This window comes from Amblyraja radiata, chromosome 10 (genome assembly GCF_010909765.2).
Source record: "Amblyraja radiata isolate CabotCenter1 chromosome 10, sAmbRad1.1.pri, whole genome shotgun sequence".
Classification (NCBI taxonomy): Eukaryota; Metazoa; Chordata; class Chondrichthyes; order Rajiformes; family Rajidae; genus Amblyraja; species Amblyraja radiata.
The window spans coordinates 7,582,234-7,609,312 of record NC_045965.1 but is presented as its reverse complement, the minus strand read 5'-3'; the positions used below and the strand labels follow the sequence as shown (position 1 = coordinate 7,609,312).

Genomic DNA, 27,079 nt, shown 5'->3' with positions numbered 1-27,079 from the left:
GCCTGCTACAGATGTTACAAATTCTGCACACATTATGTGGAATTCTGGCTCTTTTGCATATTGCCGTTATGTGGCTCGGTATTTGTACAATGGGTTCAGTTTATTAACCTTTCTCGTTGCAGTACCGTGTGTGCCCCAGAATGTTGACGCTCACATGGACTGTGATGCTGGACATATGTCGGTCTCCTGGGAGTTCAGTGAAGGTGCAATATCATACACGGCTACTGCAGAAGGGAGCAACGTGCAGCAATGCAGTGCCAATGATACACTGTGTGATATCACCGACCTGTACTGTGGAGAGACCTACACCCTCTCAGTTTGTGCGATTGATGACACCTGTGACAGTGCTGAAAGTCCTTCCGTCACAATGAGAACAGGTAAATGCTGAAAAACGCCATCTCCTATATTTACGATACGATAGAACTTTATTTATCCCAGGAGGGAAATTGATCTGTGATAAAGAAAAACACAAAATACATGAAACATGAACATTGAAATTAAAGTGACAATTTCTAATTTCTCTATCCTTCACACTAACTTTAATTAAAAAAACAGTCCTCCAGAATACATTTACATGTAAATTAAAACTTTTTTTTTAAATTACATAAATATTACCAGTTGCTGTGCAATTGCTCTGTTCGTCTTTCCTTCTTCAGCTTCATGCATCGCACAGAATCTCGATGTGCAGCTGGACTGTAATAGAAATGATGCTTGGGTGCGGTGGGACCACGCTAAAGGTGCATCGTCTTACTCTGCCACAGCGGCAGGGGGCAATGGGCACGTAGTTTCCTGTGAGACGGACAGCAGTAAATGTCAGATAACCAACCTGCGATGTGGACAGATGTATAATGTAACTCTGGTTACACTGGATGGGGTGTGTGACAACTCGCAAACGCCTCCGTTTCAATTCAACACTGGTAGGTGCTTTGTATGTTCGAAAACTAACAGTACAATTTTTCAGGGATGAACATGCCAAATCAAAGCAGATGCGAAATGCCACCCGTTCCTTCTATCCAGAGATGCTACCTGTCCTGCTGAGTTACTCCAGCATATTGTTTCCATCTTTGGTGTAAACCAGCGTCTGCAGTTCCTTCCTACACAATATAGTTTTTCATATCAGTTTCACTTACAATGCACCTCCGATAGATGCAAATGTTAAAACCACACTGAGATGGATTTTTTGTGGGCATCTCCAACAATTTTCGTTGTTAATTAGAATACATGTTTTAGTAGATAGCATCAGGCAGGGAATAAGCATTGATTAAGAAAAAATTGATTAAGGTCCTGCCCTCATTTGACTTCCCAAAACACGACACCTCCCACTTATCTGCAAAAGAACATTGAACTGTTCAGCACAGGGACAGGCCCTTTGCCGAACATGACACCAAGTTAAACTGATCTCATCTGCCTGTACATGGTATATATCCCTCTATTCCCTGCACTTCCATGTGCCTATCTAACAGCCTCATAAACGCCATAGTTGTACCTGCCTCCACCACCACCTCTGGTAACGCATTCCAGGCCCCCACCACTCTCTGTGTAAAGAAATTGTCCCACACATCTCCATTAAACATACCCCCTCCCACCTTAATTCACGTATTAAACTTCATTAGCCATTCCTCAATCCACTTGCCCAAATGATCAACATCCTGCCATAGGTACATGGATGGGAAAGGCTTAGAGAGATATGGGGCCAAACGTGGTGTGTGGTATTAGTGTATATGGGGCATCTTGGTTGGCTTCAGCAAGCTGGGACGAGGGCCCATATCCTTGCTGCGTGACTCTGTGACTCTAAAAGTGTGTTTGTCCTGAATGTGCCAGATTATTGAACTTTTACTAATATAAAGAAAGTCCACCAAACTCTTAATAAATTAGATTGTTTCCAGAGGTTTATAGGTGATTTTGATAAAACCAGCTGCCTCCTTTGAAAAAAACCAAGCCATTTATTGTCAAAAGTGAAAGTTCCTGATCAGAAAAGAGGCTTTCTCCCACTGGTCAGGTAATTTAAAGAGTGTTATTTGTTGATAGAAAGTACAAAGATAAGTGTAACATTCTCACAGTCAGCAAAATCAATTATGCTGACAGCTATATTGAAGGATTTGGAGTGTAGACATTCCTGCCTGGTTACAGTTAGTTTGTTGTTTCTACACTTTTCAGCACCTTGTGCACCAGAGGACATCTCCACCAGTCTGAACTGTGACACCAAGAGTACATCAGTGGCCTGGGAGGAGAGTGATGGGGCGATGTGGTACATTACAACAGCAGAAGGACAAGATGGACACATTTCACTGTGTAACACAACGGGGACAAGCTGTGAATTCATGGACCTGCACTGCAGTCAAATGTACTCACTAACTGTAACAGCAATGGACAGTTACTGTCAGAGTGTAAACACCTCCATTTATGAAACTGAAACAGGTAACAAATATTGCTAAATTATTTTAAAGTATAAAGTTTCCTTTATTGTCGTTCAAATATAGTTTGAACGAAATGCATACCGTGCAGTCATGACAAAAAATAAAATAACAGAACAGAACACACAATGAACACAGTTTAACATGCACCACAGTAAGTCTACCAGGCACCTCCTCACTGTGATGGAAGGCAAAAGTCTTAAAGTCCTTGTCTCTTCCTTCCTTGTTCTCCCTCTGCGTTGAGGCGATCCAGGCTTTCGATGTTGGGTGATGGTAAGTCCTGCTGCCGAATCCGAGCTCCGCGGACGGGCCGGTTCAAACTCCACGGCCCGGGGTGGACGAAGCTGCCACCCTCCAGTCCAGCGGACGAATCTGTTGTTGCAGGAGCTCCGGAGACTCGGTCACCAACCTGGGGCCTGCGAGCTCCCGATGTTGTCGTCCACTGGGCCCACGGCCGAAGCCTCCGAGGCTCCGAAGACGGGCCGCCGCCGCCGCAGCACCATCATAGTCCCGAAGTCGGCCAGCCTCGCGATGGTAAGTCCTGGCTCTGCCTCCGGAGACTCGAGGTTGGTCCCAGTTGGAGGCCGCCAGCTCCGCGATAGGCCTCAGCGTAGACGGAGACGGCGATACGACAAAGAAAAGGTTGCATCCCCCGAAGGAAGAGACTAAAACAAGTTTCCCCCGCCCCCCCCACACATACACAACTAAAACCAAACTAAAACAGATGTCCAACAGGACAAAAGAAAACAAAAAAAAGGAAAAGACAGACAGAAGCGAGCCGCAGCTGCATGGCAACGCCGCCACTTCCGGAATTATTTCAGGATATGTGAGAAACAGTTCATCGCGGTGGGGAAAGTTGTTCTGAAGACTGTAGTCCAGTCGAGTCACACAGTTGCTTTAGGAATTTGTGGAGAGTTTTGCTTCCTTCTCTGTGATCATATCATTGAGCGATATATTAGAATGCTCGTTCTGTGGGTTTCTACATGGCTTCTAACATTAACCCTTTGTATTGGTATTGTATTAGTCTCTCCGTAAAGAATGGGACAAGTAGTACTTCTTCCACTTTGAGATGTGATCCATGACCTCACGACCAAAAGCCTGATTGGAGAATTCAAGTCCTGCTGAACTGAATGCTTTGAAGTCAGAAGAAGGGTCCCGATCAAAAACATCATCAATCTATGTTCTCCAGGGATGCTGCCTGACCCACTGAGTTACTCTACTAATTTGTGTAGATATATTTTTTCTGCCTTTGATTGGGAATCCAATTACAACATCACAACTGTGCACCTCAATAGAAAAATATCCTCACATAAAGGAACAGAATTGAGATATTGCATTGCTATCACTAGTTAATGATTTGTTTCTCTTTCCTTCTCCCCAAAAGCCCCTTGTCCCCCTCAGAACGTACAAGCTGATAGTGTTGGCGTCACTGCCTCTGTAACATGGGAGCTGAGTAATCTCACAGTGTGGTACACTGCAACAGCAGAGGGCATGGATGGACACACGTCCACTTGTACCACATCCGACACAAACTGTCTAATCCCAGATCTTCACTGCAGCCAAACGTACAGCATCTCTGTCCTCGCATTTGGTGAAACCTGCAGCAGTCTCCAAAGCTCACGTTCTGAAATTTATACAGGTAATATACCTATATATCTCTTCAGGGCATTGCATGAATTTTCAAAATCTACAGAATAGAGCACTCCTGAACTACAATCTACCTCACTGGAGATACTACCATTAGTTAGTAGTATCTTTGATCAGACTTGACTGGCTTTATCTTGCACTAAATGTTATTCACGTTATTCCCTTCATCATGTATCTGTAAACCGTGAATGGCTCGATTGTAATCATTATTGTCTGTGTAGCTCACAACAAAAGATTTTAATTGTACCTCGGTACATGTGACAATAAATAAACTAAACTAAAGAACAGGTCGTATTGTGCTCACAGTTTTTGATTGCAATTAAATATTTTGTTATTAATAATCTAAGCCAATTACATCTAACAGCGCCTTTCAGCGCTTGCAGCGCCCGAGACCCGGGTTTGATCCCGACTACGGGTGCTGTCTGTACGGAGTTTGTACGTTCTCCCCGTGACCTGCGTGGGTTTTCTCTGAGATCTTCGGTTTCCTCCCACACTCCAAAGACGTACAGGTTTGTAGGTTAATTGGCTTGGTAAATGTAAAAATTGTCCCTAGTTTGTATAGGATAGTGGTAATATGCGGGGATCGCCTGTCGGCGGGGACCCGGTGGACCGAAGGGCCTGTTTCTGTGCTGTATCTCTAAATTGCATCTCTAAACAACAATTTTCAAACATGTTCGAAACATTACACCTGGAAGAGATGAGACTCCTCCCTAGCAGGCAAAGCAGACCACTTCCAAAAGACGTGGTCTGCATTTATGGAACTATTACAAGCATAAGGTGCAATAGTAATTTAAAAAATAAATGGTACCAGGATCTGGTAACGGGGGGTAAAAAAAATTATTTTTTTAAAAACACGGTTGGAATATCCTTTTTTGCAGAGTTTTGTGTTATAATAGAGCGACTGTTTCTCCTTTTTTTTCTTTTCTTTCTAGGGTCTATTTCCTTTCTTTACTTCCTTCTCTAACTTCTTCTCTAAGGGGTTTTCTTTTCCCAACACTTTCCTGCACCTTCACGACTCTTGCTCACTTTCCTTACTTCTTTTATTTCTACCTTTTTTAAAACTTCGAAAAAACGAAGTGGTACAACAAATGTAATAAGATATATGTGATGTGTATTACTGTAATTTACTGTACTTCTAATAAAAATAAATAAAAATGTTTTTAAATAAAAATAAACAATTAAATAAAATAAACAATTTTAAATATCTCTCATGAAAATTCAAAGTGGTGGGCTGTCAAAAGGTCGCAGGGGTGTAGTTAGTCAAGGTTCAGTGTGTGCTGCCTGAGGCCTGTTTTCAAAGCACAGCCCACTCATCGCCATGGAGTCCCTCTGAGGTATCGACGATCAGCTTGACATTCAGAATCAGTGTAGTACAGGTGGGCGGCAGGGTTGGACACAGTGGTTTCCTTAGCTTCTCTCTGGGAGGAACTCCACATCATTTGTAACTGAAAAGATGGTAATGGCTCCTTCTATCCAGAGATGCTGCCTGTCCCGCTGAGTTACTCCAGTATTTTGTGTCTATCTTCAGTGTAAACTCAAATCCGCAGTTCCTTCCGACACAATGCTAATTATTGATGACCACACAGGGTTTAATACTCATTGAAAGCATAGTCAGACTTGGTGCTGACTTTTATTGTGGTTTCTTAACTTGAACAATCAAAATGTAGATTATGAATTCATGATCTAGAATATAAAGTTTACTCTGGGCTATGTAAGTTCTATAAGATGTTTTGCAATAACCTCCTATCCAAAAGATGTACTGGCATGAACCCGGTGGATTTTAATGTTTGTATTTCATTTTCTACAGCACCTTGTGCCCCAGATGAAATAGTTACCAATGTGGATTGTAACTCCAATAGAGTGGTGGTTTCATGGGGCCGGTCTAATGGAGCAAACGAATTTGATGTAACAGCTGAAGGAAGTGATGGCCATACACACTCAGACAACACAACGGAGACACACTATGAAATGCTGGATTTACACTGTGGACAATCCTATAACATAACTGTAACAACACTGAGTTACAGCCGGCACGGCATTTCAAGTAACTCTGTCCAAATCCAAACTGGTAATGTAACCTCCTTATTAGCACGCTCACTAGAAGTGGTCTGATTTGATAATCATGGTACCTTTCAGGTTTTGTTGATTTGACATATTTATTTTCTGAATAGCACCTTGCATTCTGGAGAACCTATCGGCTGAGGTGACCTGCAATTCGAATGCAATCTCCTTTACATGGAATGACACGGATGGAGCAAAATTATACACCGTCACCATTCAAGATAGGCAAAAAGTAACGGCCTCTTTCAACATAAGTGATACAAGGGCTCAAATCCCACAGCCGCTATGTGGTGAATATTACACAATCTCTGTTCTGGCCACGGACGACGTCTGCAAAAGTCCTCAGAGTGCAGTGGTGAATGTACAAGCAGGTATCACTCAACAGGATTCGCTTTTTGTATTGGTATTTCTGATCTTATTGAATGACTTTCTGTTGTAGTGCAGATTAAATCAGAGAGTGAGACCACAGTTGCACTCACTGTTAAATATCATTGGTATCTATTGAAAAATAATTCAGATATTTTGCTTTTCTTTAATTTGAATAATTTCACTGATACACTGATTGGTGGGACTCTATACCTTAGAACGCAGGAGGATGAGGGGTGATTTTATAGAGATGTATAAAAGCATGAGATGAATATATCAGGTAGATGCACAGTCTTTTGCCCAGAGTAGGTTGATCATGGACATGAGGACATGGGTTTAAGGTGAAGGGGTAAGGGTTAATTGGAATCATTGATTAATTGAGTGAAAGATGGAACTTCAGCCTGTGCTCGGGAATCCTAAATTTAAGTAAGCAACAACCAGCTTTTGTGTCTATCTTCAGGAACTGGTTTCGGAAGAAGTTTAAACCAGCATCTGCAGTTCCTACAGCAATTGGAACTGCTGCTTGTAAGAGTCAAGAGTCAAGATTATTGTCATATGTTCCCAGATAGAACAATTAAATTCTTACTTGCTGCAACATAACAGACTATGTAAACATAGTACACTGTTAACAATATGATAAACAAGAGACAAAAAGTTCAGTATGTATACACATATTCACAAGTACACACACACACACGCACATATATATATACATACTCACATACACACATACTTAAAAAACAAACATTAGTAGTGCAATAAGGTGTGAAGGTGGGGACGGAGGGTCTGATTGGTGATGCAGAGGGGGGGACGTTGGAGAGGACCACCTGCTGCGTGGTGGACACTAAGGGCTCAACTTGCAAAAATATTCCCTCCACTGTGACCCCTTGACTCATGGCTCAACGGACTTCAGGATAAAAACGGCCTTTCCGAATATCCTGCCCACGTACAGGATGCCTGTGGGCTTAGCCTCCACAGCAGCCGTGCAGTCCTCCAGGTTCATCTGGCGAGGTAAGTAGCACCTTATCCCATACTCAAAAGGCGCGTTCCTCGTGTGGAACTGGGCCCCAAGAAGAGCAGCCGAAGCAACTGAAGCAGCCGCCTTTGCATAGCTCCTGGAGGCCCCAATCCCCCAGAATACTGACCTTGCATGGTATCATTTATGAACAAAATATCATACAGACATAGACAGTCCAAATGGTACGAGGCCAAGTCCACACACAGCAACGATGAGGCAGTAAGGGGGGGTTGTTCCGGACGCAGGTGTAAAAGTCCAGAAAGTTGTTCTCCCCCTTTTGGTGTGCCACAGATTCCTGGCAGGTTGCCAGCCACAGTAGTGGGAGATAATACTGCTCGCAGCTCCAAACACATGCAGAAACATTTAAAACAAATTTCTGCAGCGTCGCAGCGATACACAAAGATGTTTAAATGTACCGCTGTACTTCCTCCAAATTCCAAAAGATGATTAAACTCACGAGTTTGTGTGTTTGGACGAGAGCTCCGAATCACCGCACCTCCTCGCGTAACCAGCTTGGAGGGAATGATGGTATTGTACGCCGAGCTGTAGTCTATAAACAACAGCCTGAGTGTTTTTATTGTCCAAGTGCTCCAGGGCAGAGTGGAGAGCCAGTGAGATCGCATCCTCCGTTGACCTGTTGTGACAGTAGGGAAACTGTAGTGGGTCGAGGTTCTTGTTGGAAGATATGTCATGTTGTTTCTCAACCAGCTCTGCCTTGTTCAAATAGATTCCCAGCAAGTTTGGGAATTCCAAATTTGAAGTCATGTGTAAAATTGCAAGCATTTTCAACATGATCAAAGCAATTGTTACGGCATCATCTCTGAATAGAAGGAGCGGATGTTGTTTCCCATTCCTTCTATCCAGAGATGATGCCTGCCCTGCTAGTTACACCAGCTTTTTGTAAACCAGCACCTGCAGTTCCTTCCTACACAACTGTTAAGGCATGCTCATCTAGATAACGTTTTAGGATCAGTCAAATATTACGGAATTCTGAGCCACATCTGACAGCCCAGCAGACACTTAGAAGTGAACATTGAACTCACAATCCAAGTCATCTTTCAGGATTCCCAAGAAGAGAAAAATATTTCTGACAAAAACATGACCCATCTGAGGAGCCTTATTGGTCGACGAGGAATCTAGGTGAGAAAATGAAAGGAATTGATCAGGTAGACGCACAGAGTCTCTCGCCCAGATTAGATGAATCGAGGAAAAGAGGAATTAGGATTAAGGTGAAGGGGAAAAGATTTAATAGGATTCTGAGGGGTAACTTCTTCACACAATGGGTGGTGAATGTATGGAACAAGCTGACAGAGGAGGTAGTTGAGGCTGGGACTATCCCCAACATTTAAGAAACAGTTAGAAAGATACATGGATAGGCCAGGTTTGGAGGGATATGGGCCAGACACGGGCAGGTGGGACTAGTGTAGCTGGGACATGTTGGCCGGTGTGGGCACGTTGGGCCAAAGGGCCTGTTTCCACGTTGTATCACTCTGTGACTAAAATAGGATAAATAAATAATATATGGATCCAATCAAAACACCCGATGCTGGCAGATAACAATAAAGCTTCCTGTTGGTTTAGTCATAGCTGCTTGGTGAGTCACCACAGACTGGATTCAGGGTAGTCGCTCATCATTTTGAGCAACCCTGCAAAAGATATCTCTGAACCAGTTCCATTTGATTTCCAAAGTGTGTGTTAATGAATTAATGGGCACACAATGTACTCTTGATGTTGCTGATTACTTTCCTGTGTCATTATCATGTTGGATTGCAATGGAAATATTCTTTAGGATTTTCCGGAGAGGTGCTGGTGGTATCATAGAAATGGGAGATTGGGTGGGAGATTGCAACCTTCACGTGGTCCGCCCTGTTCTGACAAATGCAATCAACCCGCTGTGCACAATCAAATAAGATCAAATAGAACAAGTTGTCCGACAACTTTAGGCTGTGCACGCCATACGCAAGAAGAAGTAGAAATGACCGGCATTTCCTTCTGTAACTCAGGAAGCTCAGTACTCCTGTGCAGTTTGTCCATAAACATTGATATCCTAACCTTCCTAGGAAGTGGTGTCAGAAATATCCTGCCTGTGCTTCAACATGGATTCAGCTGTACACAGAAACAATTTGCTGTAACCATTTACCTTTATGTGACAATATTCATGTTGCACCACACATATTCTCCAGCAACATCTTAATACATCTCTTGCTACTCAAACATCTCAAACCCCTTATCTTTCTCTTTCATCTTTCAGCTTTCACTCTGTTTGAACTGTTCTGACTATTTTACTGTTCTTTTTACAATCCATGTTCTCGGGGTATCTAAATCTAAATTTTATTAGTTATTTAAGTTATGACATCGGATGGAAGCTGCATACCAAATCTCGTTGCGCTTATGTGCAATGACAATAAAATATATTATTATTATTATTATTATTATTATTATTATTGTTTGAAACTCATTTCTATTTTCCTTTCCTATAATTTCTGATTATACCATGTTTTTATTTATGAAGTTGGCCTTTAAATCCTCATGAAAAATGTTTCAATTGAAAGGACTGAAAAATGCTTCAAAATACAGTATCGTTATAGTAGCGTGATGAAATTACACTTAAACACAGGAACAATACAGTGCATTTAACTCTTCTATTATACTAACATTAGCTATTTGAAGCTGTTTAATGTTATGGCAATAACCTACTACCACAATAATATTGTGCCATTTTAATGCTAATCGTCGATTGTCATAGTACACTTACAAGAGAACAATACAATGTTTGCAGATGCATGAGTGGTACCAAACTAAAGCATATATTCCATTTTAATCTGTAGGACCATGCACTCCACAGGGCATTGCTGCTCACATTTATTGCAATATCCATAGTGTGTCGGCTTCATGGGAACAGAAGGACGGGAGTGATTTCTACATTGCGACTGCAGAAGCAAGTGATGGGCACACACAATCTTGCAGTGCACAAGAGGCAGCCTGTGAAATCTTGGACTTACACTGTGGGCAATCATACAACATAACAATAGTAGCAGTTAATGAAGTATGCAACAGCTCGCAAAGTCCAGTGATATATGTTCAGACAGGTAACTAGTTCTGCTTACAGTATGTTCTGTTTCGACACCGTTCACCTGCACAAGCTGTACTTCCAATTTCATGGCAGAAATATTGTCTTAGCCATGCGTGTCAGCTTTAATCACTGATTTTGGCAATTACATGTTTCACCATTCCACCACTTACCTACACTCTAAGGCCAATTAACCTGGGAGGAAATTGGAAGACCCAGAGGAAAGCCATGCGTCACAACGTCCAAACTCTACACAGACAGCAGCAGAGGTCGGATTTGAATTCAGGTTGGACCCAAAATGTCCTCAGCGGGACAGGCAGCATCTCTGGACTAACGCTTACTAATCAGTTTAGTTGAAAGATACAGTGCGGAAACAGGCCCCTTGACCCACCAAATCCATGCCGACCAGTGATTCCCGCACATTAACATCATCCTACACATGCTAGGGACAATATATATTTACACCAAGCCAATTAGCCCACAAACCTGTACATCTTTGGAGTGTGGGAGGAAACCGGAGCTCCAGGAAAAATCCCATGCAGGTCACAGGGAGAGCGTACAAACTCCATACAGACACTCACCCATAGTCAGGATCGAACTCTGGTCTCTGGTGCTGTAAGGCAGTAACTCTACTGCGCCACCATGCCAACCCGGCATGAACATGTCAATTGCTAATTTAAAAATACTCAAAGACTTGATCTCCACATCCATCTGTGGCAATGAATTCCACAGATTCACCACCCTCTGGCTAAAGAAATTGCTCCTCACTTCAATTCCAAAGTCCCCTATCTGGCTGCTTTAAATCCTACTGCTTTAAGGATGTAAGTTTTAAAATACATTACTTTATCATGGCGTTCATTCCACTAATTTGTAACGCAGGACATTTTTTTAAATCTGACGTCTTTCTTCACACTTCTTAGGCTTAACAATGAAATATATATTAGCTGGTAAACTAATCTGCTATCATCTTAAGTATTAATTACTCTTAGTATTTTCAAAAACTGAATGATAAATATTTTTAATCTTCTGTGATGTTTGTGAACATGTCTTCATAACTTTATTTTTTCATTTACCTATTCACTTTTTTCCCCCACTCTTGTGGCCTATGTTGGTAACTGTTTTATTTTCTCTGTTTTTCATTGTCAGCCTCTAAAAGCACTAATGTTGAATCTCTTTCTCTTATCTTTGATCTTTGATCTACTTTTCTGTTACAGTCTTCTGATATGCATTTTAGCTACGATCAACTGACCTTTGTCTGACTGTCAGTTTCACGAATCTATCTTTCTATTCTTAAAACGTGATTTTTAACTCTGTTTACTTGATGTTTTTACCAAGCGTACTGCTATTGATATGCTAGCTTATGTTGTATGTAACTGATACTAAACTGAAAGTTACTCTCCTTTATAACATACAGCACCATGTATCCCAGAGATTATTTCGGCTCAAGTGGACTGTGATACCAATGATGTATTGGTATCCTGGGAGCAAAGTAAGGGGAGTGACCTTTACCTTGCTACTGCAAAAGCAACAGATGAACACGAACATCTATGCAATACAGTGGAGACAACCTGCAAAATATTTGACTTGCATTGTGGACAATCATACAATATAACAGTAAAAGCTGGTAATGAGATGTGTAACAGTTCAGAGAGTGTACAAATCGGTATTCAAACAGGTAATGTCATCATTCTTTTATTCACTAGGAGTCTTTTGATCTCAACTACAAGCCATTGACATCCTAGCTGGTTTATGATCCCTGTGCAGCTAGCAATACAGGCGCTAGGAAATGATGGAAAGTTGAAAAGCAGATGCAAACGGAAATCTTCGTGCAATTTAACATTGTGAATATTCGGGATTGAATTAGAGGGGAGTTAGATAGATGACACAACTAGAAGACAGCAGATATAAATTATTTTCAAGTGTTCAAAGTTTGTCTTTTATTCTAAAAAGAGATTAAATTGAACCAAAACATTATTAGAGATTTTTTAATATGTTACAATACTGTCAGACTGATGGTTTCTTAAGGATGTGATGGAATAACAAGATATAAGCATAACCTCATTCTCCAAATAATTGCAGGGCCATGCACCCCAGGGAATATTTCTGCCTATGTGGATTGCAGTACTAATGCTGCAGTCGTGTCATGGGAAATGAGCAATGGGAGTGATTGTTATGTTGCAACTGCAATAGGAAACATTGAAGAAACACACTCATGCATTGCGGAAGATGAAACGTGTGAAATATATGGCCTGCAGTGTGGAGAATCATACAATGTAACTGTGGTAGCTGTTAATGAAATGTGCAACAGTTCAGAAAGTACAGTGTGGAGTTTCCAAGGAGGTAACCAATTTTAACTAAAGTAATATCATAGTTTGATACAGACTATGAATTTAGAATTTGTGTGATCTTTTTCCACCACACCCTCTCACAGAGCATGAGATTTAACCCTTGTCCACAAATGCGAACACGAACACACATATACGCATGACTTTCTCCTCTTATGTTCTTATGTTCTGTACTAAAAGCCCATAAGACACAGGAGCAGAATTAGGCCATTCAGCCCATTGAGTCTACTCTGCCATTCAATCATGGCTGATCTATTATTCCGTCCCGTGCCTTCTCCCCGTAACCTTTGCTCTTTCTAATCAAGAATCTATCAATCTCCGCTTTAAAAATACCCAATGCCTTGGCCTCCTGGCGAAGAAATTGCTCCTCATCTCATTTCTGAAGATACATCCTTTTATTCTGAGACTGTGCTCTCTGGTTCTGGCCTCTCTCATTACTTGACACATCCTTTTCCACATCCACTCTATCTAGGCCTTTCATTATCATGTAGATTTCAATGAAATCCCTCCCCCCCCCCCCCCACCTCATCTTTCTGAACTCTAGCAAGTACAGACCCAGAGCCTTCAAACGCTCATCGTACGTTAACTCAATCACCCCCAGGATCATTCACGTACACTTCCTCATGACACTCTCCAAAGCCTGCACATCCTTCCTCAGATATAGGGCTCAAAACTGCTCACAATATTTCAAATGTGGCCTCACGAGCGCCTGATAAACCCTCAGCATTACATCCTTGCTTTTACTGTATATGCTAGGTACTATGCTTTCGTCTAATGCAGCACACTAGAAGTAACTTTTTTTTTTCAATCTTCCAGTGCCATGTAATCCACAATACCTTGGTGCTGACGTGGACTGTGCAAATAACTCCATGAGGCTATCTTGGGATCACGTTGATACAGCAATATCATATATGGCGTTGGTCAATGCTAGCAATAAAGAGCAACTTCACTGTGATACAACTAACACAACTTGTTACATTCAGCATCTGAGCTGTGCCACCAAATATAAAGTGTGGTTTTATGCTAATGATGGATTTTGTACAAGTATAATTAAATCTGCATATGAAGTCAGCACAGGTAAACACACCACCAATACCATTCATGATTCTAATTTGCTTGAGTGCTTTCATATTAAACAAAAAAATAACTTAATATGAAAGATTCTTTTAAGTGGATCCATACGTTCTGAATTTACAAAAGTTCAATCTAGTAAGTGGCACATAGCTGGCTGACCAATATTAATCTTGCTTAAATTGTTTGTTGTTTATTTCATCTTTTTAGTCCCATGTGCGCCAGAAGACATTGAAGTTGTATCAGGCCCTGCTAGCAATGGAGTGCAGGAGCTGGAAGTCAACTGGAACGACAGTCACTGTGCTGCAGACTATGAAGTAGATATAACAGGACAAATTGAACAAGATCCTTTCTCCATGTTTACATTGCGCTCATATTGGACAACCAGAACGTTTTTCCAGTTTCCCGTTCCTTGCAGTTCCACATATGACATTTTTGTTACAGCTAGGAATGCAGCAGGAATCAGTAGCCCCAGCGTTCCCTTACTTGGTCTCACTGGTAAGTAAAAGGATTAACAGTAGGGGGCATTTTTGTACATATCCAATCTAGTCAAACTATATAATGATTTCTTAAATGTTTTAAGAACGCAAGAAGCAGGAACTAGTGAATATTATTCAGCCCTTTGAACCTATTCCACCAGTCAATAAAGTCAACTCTGAACCTTTCCTCAAGTCCCCCCGCCCCCTTAGTAACCAAAAATGCACCATCCTCCACTTTGACTATACTCAAAGACAGACCTGCAAACATTTATTGTACTTTGTTAATACTCACCGCTGTTTTAAATAACCTTCATCTTAATGCCTGCTTCTTATCTCTTCAGGCTGAAATGCAATCTCAGTGGTATTTTGAATTAAATTCAGCATTGTGTAATAGTGATGCATGTAGATGATATTTTATGTTTCAGTTCCTTGCCCTCCAACCAACCTAACTGCTTTTTTGGAAAATGGTGCGCTATTTATATCTTGGACGGAGTCAATTTATGCCTCAGAATACATTGTGTGTGCAGCTTCCAATTTAGAAAGGAATGAGATTTGCAGAACTGCAGCACTCTCTTGTGAATCTCCTAACGTTGAGTACGACACAATTGAAATTGTTGCTTTAAACTCTGCTGGCAAAAGTGAAATCACCAAAATCACTTTCTTGTAAGGTAGGTTGTCCTGTCCTAATTATGAATCATAGTCAATAAAGGTTTATTTCAACAGTAACTTAAAAAGGACATTTTTGATTGGAAATATTTTTGTTTAACAAATCTTTAAATAATTGGGAGTGGGGAAGGAGGGACATGGTGGGGTGGGGGGGGGGGGGGGGGGGGGAGGAGCATGGAAGTATCAAAACATGATCAGTTGTCAAGTCTATTATTAAGGCATGATGTGCTTTTTTTCTGTTCCAGTTTTCTGTTCAGACAGAATATTGAATTTGTCAACTGGCTTTGAATTCTCTATGAGTTCAGGCATCTTGGTCGATGGGACTAGTGTCGATAGGGCATCTTGTGTAGATGGGGGCATCTTTGATCAGCATGGGTAATTTGGGCTGAAGGACCTGTTTCCATGCTGTATAACTATGACTCTATGAGAGGACTAGGGTAGAGACCCAGGTTCGATCCTAACAATGGGTGCTATGTGTACAGAGTTTGTATATTCTCTCTGTAACAACATGGGCTTTCTGCGGGTGCTCCAGTTTCCTCCCACATTCCAAAGACATGCAATTTTGTATCATTGGTTGGCGCAGACTCGGTGGGCCGACAAGCCAGTTTTCACACTGTATCTCTATACTAAACTAAACTGTGTGTGCTGTATGGTATAATTTTTAAATATAGTGTTTTATGAAGCAATGGGAATTGGCTGTCTTCAATAAACAATGCTTTGTTGGTAGTTTTAACACATACTGTATATGCCTTTCTAAGCAGCAGCACCAAGAAGAATTTGGACTTTACATAAAATAGTAGGAGCTTTCATATGTATTCAAAAAGTGAAAGAGTGGTTGAGAAGTTGATCAGAGTAGATAAGGATGATCGAAAAGTGCAATTGTTGAGGATGATCAGTAGAAATTTTAAATCAGGGATAGAAAACTATGGTTAGAGGATTTGAAACAAGAGTGGATTTTAGAGGGTTTAAAATGTATGATGATGGAGAATAAATTTTTGTAAGGTGTCCTTGAGACTCTTGAAAGGCACCCATAAATAAAATTTATTATTATTATTATTAATAAAGAAACACTTTCCTCCATTGAAACTGTCAGTGACCAACAGAGAACTGTCACTGAATAAACACATTGAAAGGTTTGGGAATATTCTCTACATTGAGGTTAAATAGTTATTCCTGAAACAGAGGGGAAATACAAAACAACGTAAAAGGAGTGGGTCAGTGGGATTAATTTGTAATGTTGAATCTAAGGGGCAGTGTAGATACAACATTGTAAACTTCCATTCATTAGTGTTTCCAATAGAAGCAAAGGGGAGAATCTCCTTCAGATCATTCATTTAATTTTTTTAAATAACACTGCAAGATATAATTGTTCCGTGTATTCTTTCTAGGTTATTCATCCTCCCCAAAGGAACTGTATTATGCCAGATCACCATATATTGCAAGAAGGCCGAAAAGGATGTCGTGTATGTTACAGCTGTAGTGAAAGGGGCTGCATCCAATTATTCTAATAGTTGTTTCAAAAAATATTGTCAGGTGGAAGATTATGGTTCAGTTGGATCACGAAATGCAGCAAGCGAAGAAATCGTCTAAACACCACTATTTGTGATTACCAAAATCTGATCTCACGTTGATGTAAAAAATTACAAACCATTTTGCTTAGTCAGTGACGTTAATGCACCTTTTTTTTAATCACTTTGACTGTTTACCAACTGTGTCTGGTAAACAAGTAGACACACAGAAAGATGTAAAAATATCACAACCTGCATGCTTGATTGTTTTTCCCTGTAGTTAGGATCATAACATAATATTCCTCAGAGATGGTAATGGAATTTACAAGTCCTATAGATGTTACATTGTCTGTATACTTCTTCCTAATATAATGATTTTTTTTTTAATTTTTATGTTTCTATTATGATTATTTACTGCAGCATACCTTCATAATGTAAGAACAAATAAATAGAATGCTTTTATTTGGAGTTTGTGGCATACAAAAAGAAAATGCAATTTTGCTGTAGACGCCAAGTGCAATTACTTCATGACCTGTATAAAATTATATTTTTACCGATTTCATTGTAAAATACTGGCTCTATATTTGGTGCATATAAATAAAACAATTCTCAGCATTTTTGCACGTTTTTGTGACACTTTTACAATGGATTTAAAAATAAACCTAATGGGTCTTAAAGATAGTGGAGTCAGGGGATATGGACAGTGCAGAAGGCAGGAACGGGGTACTGATTGTGGATGATCAGCCATGATCACAGTGAAAGGCGGTGCTGGCTCAAGAGGCTGAATGGCCTACTCCTGCACCTATTGTCTATTGAAACAAATAGCTTACATTTTTGTAAATAATTCGCAAACCTAATTCATTTATACATGCAAACCTTGCTGGAAAGAAGAGACATTACCTCTTGCAATATATGCGGTATATTTCCGTTCCTTAGAAAATTGTGTACTGTATTTCCTCAATTTCCTCATTAAATCTAAGTGCTGCTGGACAGATCCTGACATCAATCTGAGGTCACAAGAATCCTAAATGAAAACAGCTTTCTTTTTTTTAAGGGAAGAATCTAACAGTTTGCATGTGCAAATAATATCTTCATGAGTCTGAAGAAGGGTCACAACCCGAAACGTCACCCATTCCTTCTCTCCAGAGATGCTGCCTATCCCGCTGAGTTACTCCAGCATTTTGTGCCTATCTTCATGATTAGTTTGGCTTCATGAAGAACCATAGTATGGCAGGACTGACCAAAGGGGTAGTGGTTTATTCCTGTATTTTAAGTATCTGTTGTACTCCTCACAAGGTAATAGCAATTTTCTACAGTCGTGTGTAGGATGGAATTGCAGATGCTGGGTTACACCGAAGAAAGATACAAAATGCTGGAATAACTCAGCGGGCCAGGCAGCACCTTCATGCCTGGTAATAGTTAACAGGATGTTGATTCACAAGGACCGAATAAAATACTATTTTAATTGAATGGCATCTATTATTGAGGATTGGATTTCCTAATTATTCATTACAAAGCAAAAACTAAATAATTACAAATTATATCAAATATCTGCATGGTTCCCACTACTTAAAGCAGATTTTCTGATATCAATGCAGCTTGTCTGCTACAAATATTTTTTTTTTATTTTAGTTGCAGAATATATATATATATTTTTAATATAGAGATACAGCATGGAAATAGGCCCTTCAGCCCACCATATCCACACTGACCATTGATCACCAAAACACTTGTTCTATGTTATCCCACTTTCTCATCCTACACTCTAGGGGTAATTTGACACAAGCCATTTAACCAACAAACCTGCTCGCCTTTGGAATGTGGGAGAAAACCGGGGAACCAGGAGAAAACTGATGTGGCCCGTAGGAGAATGCACAAACTCTGTACAGACAGCATCCGTAGTCAGGCTCGAACCTAGGTCTCTGGTACTGTAAGGCAGCAACTCCACTGTTACACCACTGTGCCACCCTAATAGGATTGCATTAGATTTTACAGCCAGTTGTAAACTAATGGTACCCATTGCAGATCATCCATTAAGGTTCAAGCATGAAGAGTGTTTTTTTGTCATATGTACAGAACCGAAACAATTACATTTCTTGCAGCAGCACAATGGGTTTGTAAACACAGTACTTGTTGGAGGAAATTTTGTGTTTAACCTGGACCTTGAATCTGGCTTCACCTGAGGCCAAGTTGCCCTCTTAATTATAGCTCAAAGAGGTACTGACACAAAGAATATCTCGTAAAGCAGTGGTGAGTTTCTCAAACAAGTCGGCATATACAAGGCCTTAACAATGCACACTGTCAAACACGCAAAGAGGTCCCAAAGTGTTTCAAAGACTCATAGCACCTGTAAAGGTGTCAAGTCTGACACACTGTAACCTTTACTGAGTCTTTAATTAAGGCACATGTCACACACGTCCCAGTACTGACTGCATCTAGTCTTCAGGCGTACTAGAACCAAAGGGAGGGACAAGGGGAGGATATCACAGTTATACTGATATGGCTGGGCGTGGTTAGTAGTATTGAGGTAGCTACATTATAGGTTGCATGCATAAACCATCTACAGCACCGACAACATTTTAATACTCCCACAACACAATGGTTACATGTGCATTTTACACCTTTGATGCAATTCACCATTGATCAACGTTTCATCTCCTGTTTTCTGTTACGTGTGGAATTTATACCTGATAAATCTATTTATTGTTTCTCCAAATATCCTCAATTGTTGGCGTATTTTCACATTGTGCTTTCCCATTGTGCTTACACAAACTCTCAAGTTAAACATAACAAACGCCTCATCTTTCTTATAATTTTCTGAATTTCATAATCTAGAGATTATATAATAAACAAAGAAAAAAAAAGTTCAATAAATACAAAAAACAATATTGTTGAAAACAAAAAGCCCAAAGTCCTTACTGCAATGATCAGCAACCTTGTTCTGCATAGGGGCCAGGACCCATGTCTGTGAGCGGATGGCGGGCCACATCTATCGCCATAGTTAATAAATTGAGGTCATAATAATACATACTAACATGACAGATTTATATATTTAAGCAATATTATGTCTACTGAACATAGCAGTTATTTGACACTGCTATTGTGAAGTGTGCTCATGTGCAGGGTATTTCCAGAGCGTGCGCATGTGCGGGGTCTCGGGTCAACGAGGCCTGCGGAATCAGCGATATTTTCCAGACGCTTTGAAGTTATGTATTACGGAAATGAGTTGCTTAAAGCTTAATTAAAGTAAGTAAATTACGAGTAGCGTAAAAGTTTCATTTGCCTCAGAACAATTTAAGCAACTCAATCTCAGAAGTTAAGCAGTGTGACATCGAGATGGAGAAACTATTGAAACCACAACGCTTGGATCAGGATCCCAACTCACCTACAAAGGAATGGAAGCACTGGCTTCGTACATTAAATAACTTCTTTGATGAGTGTGGCAACAATGCACCAGACAAATCCAGGACATTAATAAGCTTCGTCTCTTCTGATGTATATGATTACATAGAGGAATGTACAACTTATGATTCTGCTATTGATGTACTAAGCAGACTCTTCGTTAAGACACCCAACGTAATGTTTGCTCGACACCTCCTTGCTATTCGGAAACAAAAACCTGGTGAGTCACAATGAATTTTTACAAGAACTTCAAAGGCTTAGTGAAAACTGCTTTCAAAGCAGTTACAACTGATCAATATCGACAGGAACTTATTCGAGACACTTTTATCAATGGTTTGGCATCGCCTTTAATACGACAGAGACTATTAGAAAGCAAAACCTTGGATTTACAGTCAGCTTTCAATCAAGCTTACTCATTAGACTTGGCTCAGAAAAATTCAGATGCTTATGGCTCATCTAATGTGTATTCTGCTGCAACTACTACAAAAGAATCTCACCCAAGTACTAATATGGAGCAAGCTGAAACAATTTCTACTGATAAATGTGCCCTGGCTGCAGCATATACTTATTCGAAAAGGAAGTGTTACTTTTGCGGGGGTAATATTCATAATATGTCCTGCTCGAGAGGCAATGTAATAGTTGTGGCAAGAAGGGACATTATTCTAGAGTATGCAAGTCCGAAGCAACTACTAAAAGTGTGACTGCTGCCATGTACTGTATATGCCCTCTTTATGTGCAATTACAGCTGCATTTCCTCAGAGCTTGTCTCATGCAGCTACAACGGTATCCATCAATGGCCATACACTTAATGTACTACTTGATTCTGGCAGTTCAGAAAGTTTTATAATGAACAAGTTGTGTCTCGACTAAATCTAAATATAATTCCTTAAAATAGAGAAATCTCGGCTCTGACACCTCTCAATACTCAAATTATTGGATCTTGTATTGTAGACTTTATTCTGAACAAAACTAGTTATAAATCTGTATGTCTTGGTATTTTGACTATGTCAGGATTTTCAGAAAGAGCAGATTACTTTAAATAAAGAATGAAGGAACTATGCCTGATCTTGTATTGTCAAAGCAACCAGTATTGTGTAGTTTTTCTGCTGCATCTGTTGAATGTCCTTCATTATTCACTAATTTATCCCCTAAATGCAAGCCAATTGCTACAAAATCAAGACATTTTAGTAAAGATGATAGAAACTTTATCAACACAGAAGTAACTAATCTTTTACGAGAAGGCATCATAGAACCCAGCTCTTCCCCTTGAAGGGCACAAGTTGTCGTGGTTACGGACCCCTTGATGAAACATAGAAAGTAATCTGCATTGATTACTCTCAAACTATAAACCAGTCCACGGAGCTTGATGCATATCCATTACCTCGTATAGAAGAGATTATCAATACATTAGCTAAGTATAAGATATTCTCTACTTTTGACCTAAAAAGTGCTTACTACCAAATTCCTTTGAAAGAATCAGAAAAGAAATACACTGCGTTTGAAGCAAATGGGAAATTATACCACTACTGCAGACATCCTTTTGGTGTAACTAATGGTGTGGCTGTTTTTCAGAGAGAGATGGACAAACTTGTTGAACAGGAAAACCTTAAAGATACTTTCCCTTATCTTGATAACATAACTATCGCAGGAAAAGACCAAGCTGAACATGACGAAAATGTACAATGGTTTTTAGAAGTTGTACCTTCTAAAAATCTAACATTAAATGATGCTAAGTCAATAACATCAATGTCATCAATTCTTGGTTATTGGGTTGGAAATGATATAATCAACCCTGATCCAGAAAGACTCCACCCACTCCAAGAGATACCTGTTCCAGCTACATTAAACTCTCTACGAAGGGTTCTTTGTATGTTTGCATATTATGCTAAATGGACACCAAATTTTTCTGACAAAATTCAACCTTTGATTAGAGCAAAATCTTCCCCCCTTGACTCTACAGCAATTGGTGCCTTTAATTCTTTAAAGAAACAATTAGAATTAGCGACATTACACGCCATCGATGAGGATCTCCCCTTTGTTGTTGAATGTGATGCCCCTGATTTAGCAGTATCAGTGACATTAAATCAAGGAGGGCGACCAGTGACTTTCATGTCCTGTACTCTCCAAGGTAGTGAATTGCACTACCCACCCGTCGAAAAGGAAGCTACAGCAATTATTGAAGCAGATAGAAAATTGAGTCATTTCCTTGCTCTCCAGCACTTCACTTTGATAACAGATCATCAGCGTTCAGTAGCTTTTATGCTGGATAATCAGAAACCAAAGATGATTAAAAACAGTAAAATTCATGAATGGAGGATTGAATTATCTGTATATAGTTATTCAATCGAGTACTGCCCTGGTAAGGATAATGTTGCTCCGGATACCTTAACCCGAGCATTTTGTGCCTCTGTTCATTCTTCTGCACTCACTGATCTTCACAATGGGCTGTGTCATCCTGGAGTCACTCGTTTGTTACACTATGTTCGTTCCAAAAACTTACCTTTCTCTACAGCACTTCATGTAGAATCAGTGCTGAATTAAAACCAAGGTTCTTCCGTCCTGAAGAAGGAAGATTGATCAAAGCTACTCAACCTATGGAACGTTTGAGTATCGACTTCAAAGGACCTTTACCATCCTCCTATCGAAATGTTTATATACTTACCATAGTTGTTGAATATTCAAGGTTTCCATTTGCCGTTCCTTGTCCAAATATTTCAGCTGCTATGATTATCAAATGTTTAGATCAACTGTTTTAATTCTGTGGATTTCCAAGTTACATACATTCTGATAGGGGCACCTCATTCATGTCAAATGATTTAAAAGGCTACCTTTCTAATAGAGGAATTGCAACAAGTAAAACAACACCATATCATCCTATTGGAAATGGTCAGGTTTAGAGGTATAACGGAATCATTTGGAAAGCAGTGAAACTGGCTTTAAAGTCAAATGATATACCAGACCGGCATTGGGAATGTGTTCTACCAGATGCATTACACTCTATCAGATCTCTACTGTCAACTGCTACCAATACTACTCCACACGAGCGGTTCTTTAACTTCAAACGGCGTTCTTCTCGTGGTACTTCTCTGCCATCATGGTTGAATAGCCATGTGCCTGTGTTGCTTCGTCGGTATGTCCGATCAAATAAGAATGATCCTTTTGTTGATGAAGTTGAACTGACTGCTGTTAATCCTTCTTCAGCAACTATCAAGTATCAGGATGGACATCAGTCAACTGTCTCACTTTGTGACCTTGCACCATGTCCGTCTTCTCCATCAGCTCCATCACTCCTTGATAATATTATTCGAGAACTTCCTTCAACACTCTCATCATCCCCTATGGAAACTTCTATAAGTAAATCTAAAATTGTAAATCTAAATAACAATATGAGTGAAGTTGATGACCAAGCAATACATGTACCACCAGCTATTGAAACACCATTATCTCCTGATGCTCCAGTGCTGCGATGGTCATCAAGACATATTAAACCTACTGACCGTCTCAACTTATAAATAGGAGGGGAGAATGAAGTGTGCGCATGTGCGGGCCCTTTCCAGAGTGCATGCATGTGCGGGGCCTCGGATCGGCAGGGCCTGCGGAATCAGCGATATTTTCCAGACGCTTTGAAGTTATGTATTACGCAAATGAGTTGCTTAAAGCTTAAATAAAGTTTAAGTAAATTACGAGTAGCGTAAAAGTTTCATTTGCCTCACAACATATTGAAACTACCCTCATCCCTCACTGCCCTAAACTCGGGGATGGATGGTTCCTGGGTGCGCTAAGCACCAGGCACCGCAGCCGCTGCACTTTTACATCAGTGGAACCGCGTCCACCAATCCAACTAACCTTTTGCCCAGTTTGGGGGATTATATCAGTTCAGATTTTTTGTAAAGAAATGTAGATGATGGGGTAAAAAACGCCTGCCGGCCAGATGATTTAGCATTACAGGCCAGCTCCGGCCCTTGGGCCATAGGTTGCCGAACCCTGCCCTAGTGCAACCAAGGCAGTTCGTAGTGTTCAATAGCCTGATTGTAATCGGGAAGAAGCTGATCCTGAACCTAAATCTTACCGTTTTCAGACTCTTATACCTTCATCTTGATGGCAAGAGTGACATGAGAGTAGCCAGTCCTTGATGATGCTGGCTGCCTTACTGAGACAGCACCTCCTATAGGTGGTGGGAAGATCAGTACACGTGATGGACCAGATAGTGTTCACCACTTGTAATCTCCTTCGTCCCAGTGTTTGAATTCCCAGTGCAGTGGAGAACCAGCGAAATTGCACTGCTCATTGATCTATTGCGATGTAAACAAATTGTAGTGGGTCCAATTTCTTGCTGAGGTAAGAGCTGATAAGCACTTCATCACCATGACTACTAGTACAGTAAGTCAGTGGTACTTCCAGTTTCCAGAGCTAATTCCATTACCATCATTATCTATTGCAACAAGTGATGGCTCACACTGACTCGCCGGAAGCTTGCGCCCTTTTCAGGACGGATGACAGCGATGTCAACAGTTGAAACATGGAAGATGGACACGAAAGAAGATGGCAGGAGTGAAATATTTTGTCTACCTTTGATTTTCCAGCCTCTGCAGTTCCTTCTTAAACATAGACTACGCAGTGTTTACCACTCTTCATAATCTCCATTCCTGGGTGTTCAAGTTGCTAACTCAGGCTATGATCTAATCAGTCAGTATACTCTCCACTGTACACCTGAAGAAATTCCAGAGTATTTGACAATGTACTGAATTTCTTCAATGTTCTCAATCAGTAGAGGCATTGAAGGGCTTTCAAAATGCTGGGGGCCAGGACGGATAGATATTCATGCACAGGAACTCTCTCCACTGCCAACCCTTTGATTTCATGGATCAAGACAAGTTTATGGACCCTCAACATTCCACTTCTGGAGTCAACAATCAGGTCCTTGGTCATGCTGATTGTTGAGAACAAGTTTCTTTTTCTGGCACCAGTCAATCAGATTTTAATTCTCCTGTACTCTGATACATCATTACCCGTGATTCATCTAACAACGGTGGTGATGTTAGGGATTTTAAAAGACCATGTTGGAACTGTGTCTGGTTAGACATGCATGTACAGTGAATGTAGAAGCAAGGAACTGCAGATGCTGGTTGCCAACCATTTCAACTCCCCTTCCCATTGCTATACAGACCTTCTGTCCTGGGCCTCCTCCATTGCCAGAATGAAGCCACAAGCAAATTGGGTGAACAGCACCTCATATTTCACATCAGTACCTTACCTTCAGTGGTATGAAGATTGAATTCTCTAATTTTAATTCACTTCTACTTACTCCATTCCTCCCTTCCTCCACCCTAGTCGTTTTACCAATTTTAGTTACACCTCAATCTGAAAAAGGGTCTCAACCCGAAACGTCACCCATGCCTTATATCCAGAGATGCTGCCTGTCCCGCTGAATTACTCCAGCATTTTGTGTCGATCCAGTTCTCCACATTGATACCCTCTTGAGCTCATACCTTCCCTAGCCAACAATGGGCTTACCAAGCTCCATCCTACCTGAGGTCATTAGAGGGTGGCCAATTGGTCCTGGTCTTTTCTCACCTGACCATCACCCCACCCTCTACTTTCAGTCTGAAGGGTCCCAGACCAAAACGTCACCCGCCCTTTTTCTCCGAAATACTGAAAAACCCACTAAGTTACTCCAGCACTTTGTGGCTATCTTGGGGACAGAGAGAGACGAGGAGGGGATTGAGCACGCAACCCTCAGATGTGCCTGTGCTGATGGTTATCGAATCATTGCTTCCAATTCGTACTGATAATGGTCTGCAATTAAGTCGTCGAGGATTCAGCTGCAAAGGGATGAGCAGAGAACCAGTTCCCCGAGTTCAATAACAAGTTTGGAGAGGATAAAGGTGTTGAACGCTGTGCTGTGATCAATGAACAACAGCTTAGTATGCATGTTCTTGTCCATGTGTTCCAGTGCACAATTGAGAGCTTGCTGGAGGCCGAAGGATGACCGAATAGAAGTCTATGAAATTAGACAGGGTAGACAGTCAGAAATCTTTTTTTTCCCCTAGGATGGAATTGCAAAGAATTAAGGGCATAGCTTTGAAGTCAGTGGGGGAGGGGGGGGGGGGGAAAGAGTCTAATGGAGATTTACAGGGCAAGCTTTTAAAAAAAAAATTATGTATAGAGTATTGTGTGCTTGGAACGCACTACCATGGGTGGTGGTGGAGTCAGAAATTAGAGTGGCATTTGAAGCACACGAATAAGGAGAAATATAGATCCTATGCAAGCATTCTGTACTGAAGGGGAAATATGAATTAGTTGACGTCTGGCAGTTTCATAGCAACAACAGAATATTGTTGCTTTAAGAAAGCCTTTTCCCCATATGTACCTGGCTAATGAACTTGTACACTATTTATTCAGCAAGGAGTTACTGCCTGGAAATGAAAACATCCAGTGCATTAAATTTGACAAAATTAGTTTGTAAAGATTTCAACGTTTTATTCAACTGTATGGGCATACAGTATAGGAATAGGCCCTTCAATTTAACTCCCCCATGCCAACCAAGATGCCCCATCTAAGCTTGAATCACCTGACCACATTTGGCCCATATATATCCCTCTAATTCTTTCCTATCTATGTACCTGCCCAGGTGTCATCATACTTTCAACTACTTTCTCTGGCAGCTCATTCGTTATACCCACGACTGAAAAGGTTGCCCTTCAGGTTCCCATTAAACTTTTCCCATCTCACCATCAACCTATACCCTCTTGTTTTTGAATCTCCTACGTTCAGGCGGGGGGGGGGGGGGGGGGGGGGGTGGATTTGCCATATCTATTCCTCTTCTATTTCATAAACCTTGAAAAGACTACAAAACCTCTTGCACTTCAAGGAATGTCCTAGCCTGCCCAACCTCTCCTTGTAGTCCAGGCTCTCGAGTCCTGACATTTTCATAAATTTACACTGTACCCTTTCCATTGTCATGACATCCTTCCTATGGAAGGAAGACCAAAACTGAACACAATACCACCACCTCAACTACTCCTGGAGCAG

The 27,079-nt window shown here is 40.8% G+C and overlaps 1 protein-coding gene across 13 annotated transcripts in view; it reads left to right on the top strand.

The window, feature by feature from the left end:
- The window catches only part of LOC116977489, a 171,629-nt gene extending 154,369 nt beyond the window's left edge, over positions 1 to 17,260 (top strand). For all 13 annotated transcript variants that reach the window (XM_033027954.1, XM_033027956.1, XM_033027957.1 and 10 more), the window contains 13 exons: positions 123 to 377; positions 657 to 917; positions 2,158 to 2,418; positions 3,799 to 4,053; positions 5,869 to 6,129; positions 6,233 to 6,493; positions 10,335 to 10,595; positions 11,991 to 12,251; positions 12,656 to 12,916; positions 13,738 to 13,998; positions 14,203 to 14,490; positions 14,897 to 15,139; positions 16,526 to 17,260. In XM_033027954.1, the coding sequence (XP_032883845.1) occupies positions 123 to 377; positions 657 to 917; positions 2,158 to 2,418; positions 3,799 to 4,053; positions 5,869 to 6,129; positions 6,233 to 6,493; positions 10,335 to 10,595; positions 11,991 to 12,251; positions 12,656 to 12,916; positions 13,738 to 13,998; positions 14,203 to 14,490; positions 14,897 to 15,138 (3,128 nt within the window). In that variant the 3' untranslated portion in view covers position 15,139; positions 16,526 to 17,260. The remainder of the gene's footprint in view (positions 1 to 122; positions 378 to 656; positions 918 to 2,157; positions 2,419 to 3,798; positions 4,054 to 5,868; positions 6,130 to 6,232; positions 6,494 to 10,334; positions 10,596 to 11,990; positions 12,252 to 12,655; positions 12,917 to 13,737; positions 13,999 to 14,202; positions 14,491 to 14,896; positions 15,140 to 16,525) is intronic.
- The last annotated feature ends 9,819 nt before the right edge of the window (positions 17,261 to 27,079 follow it).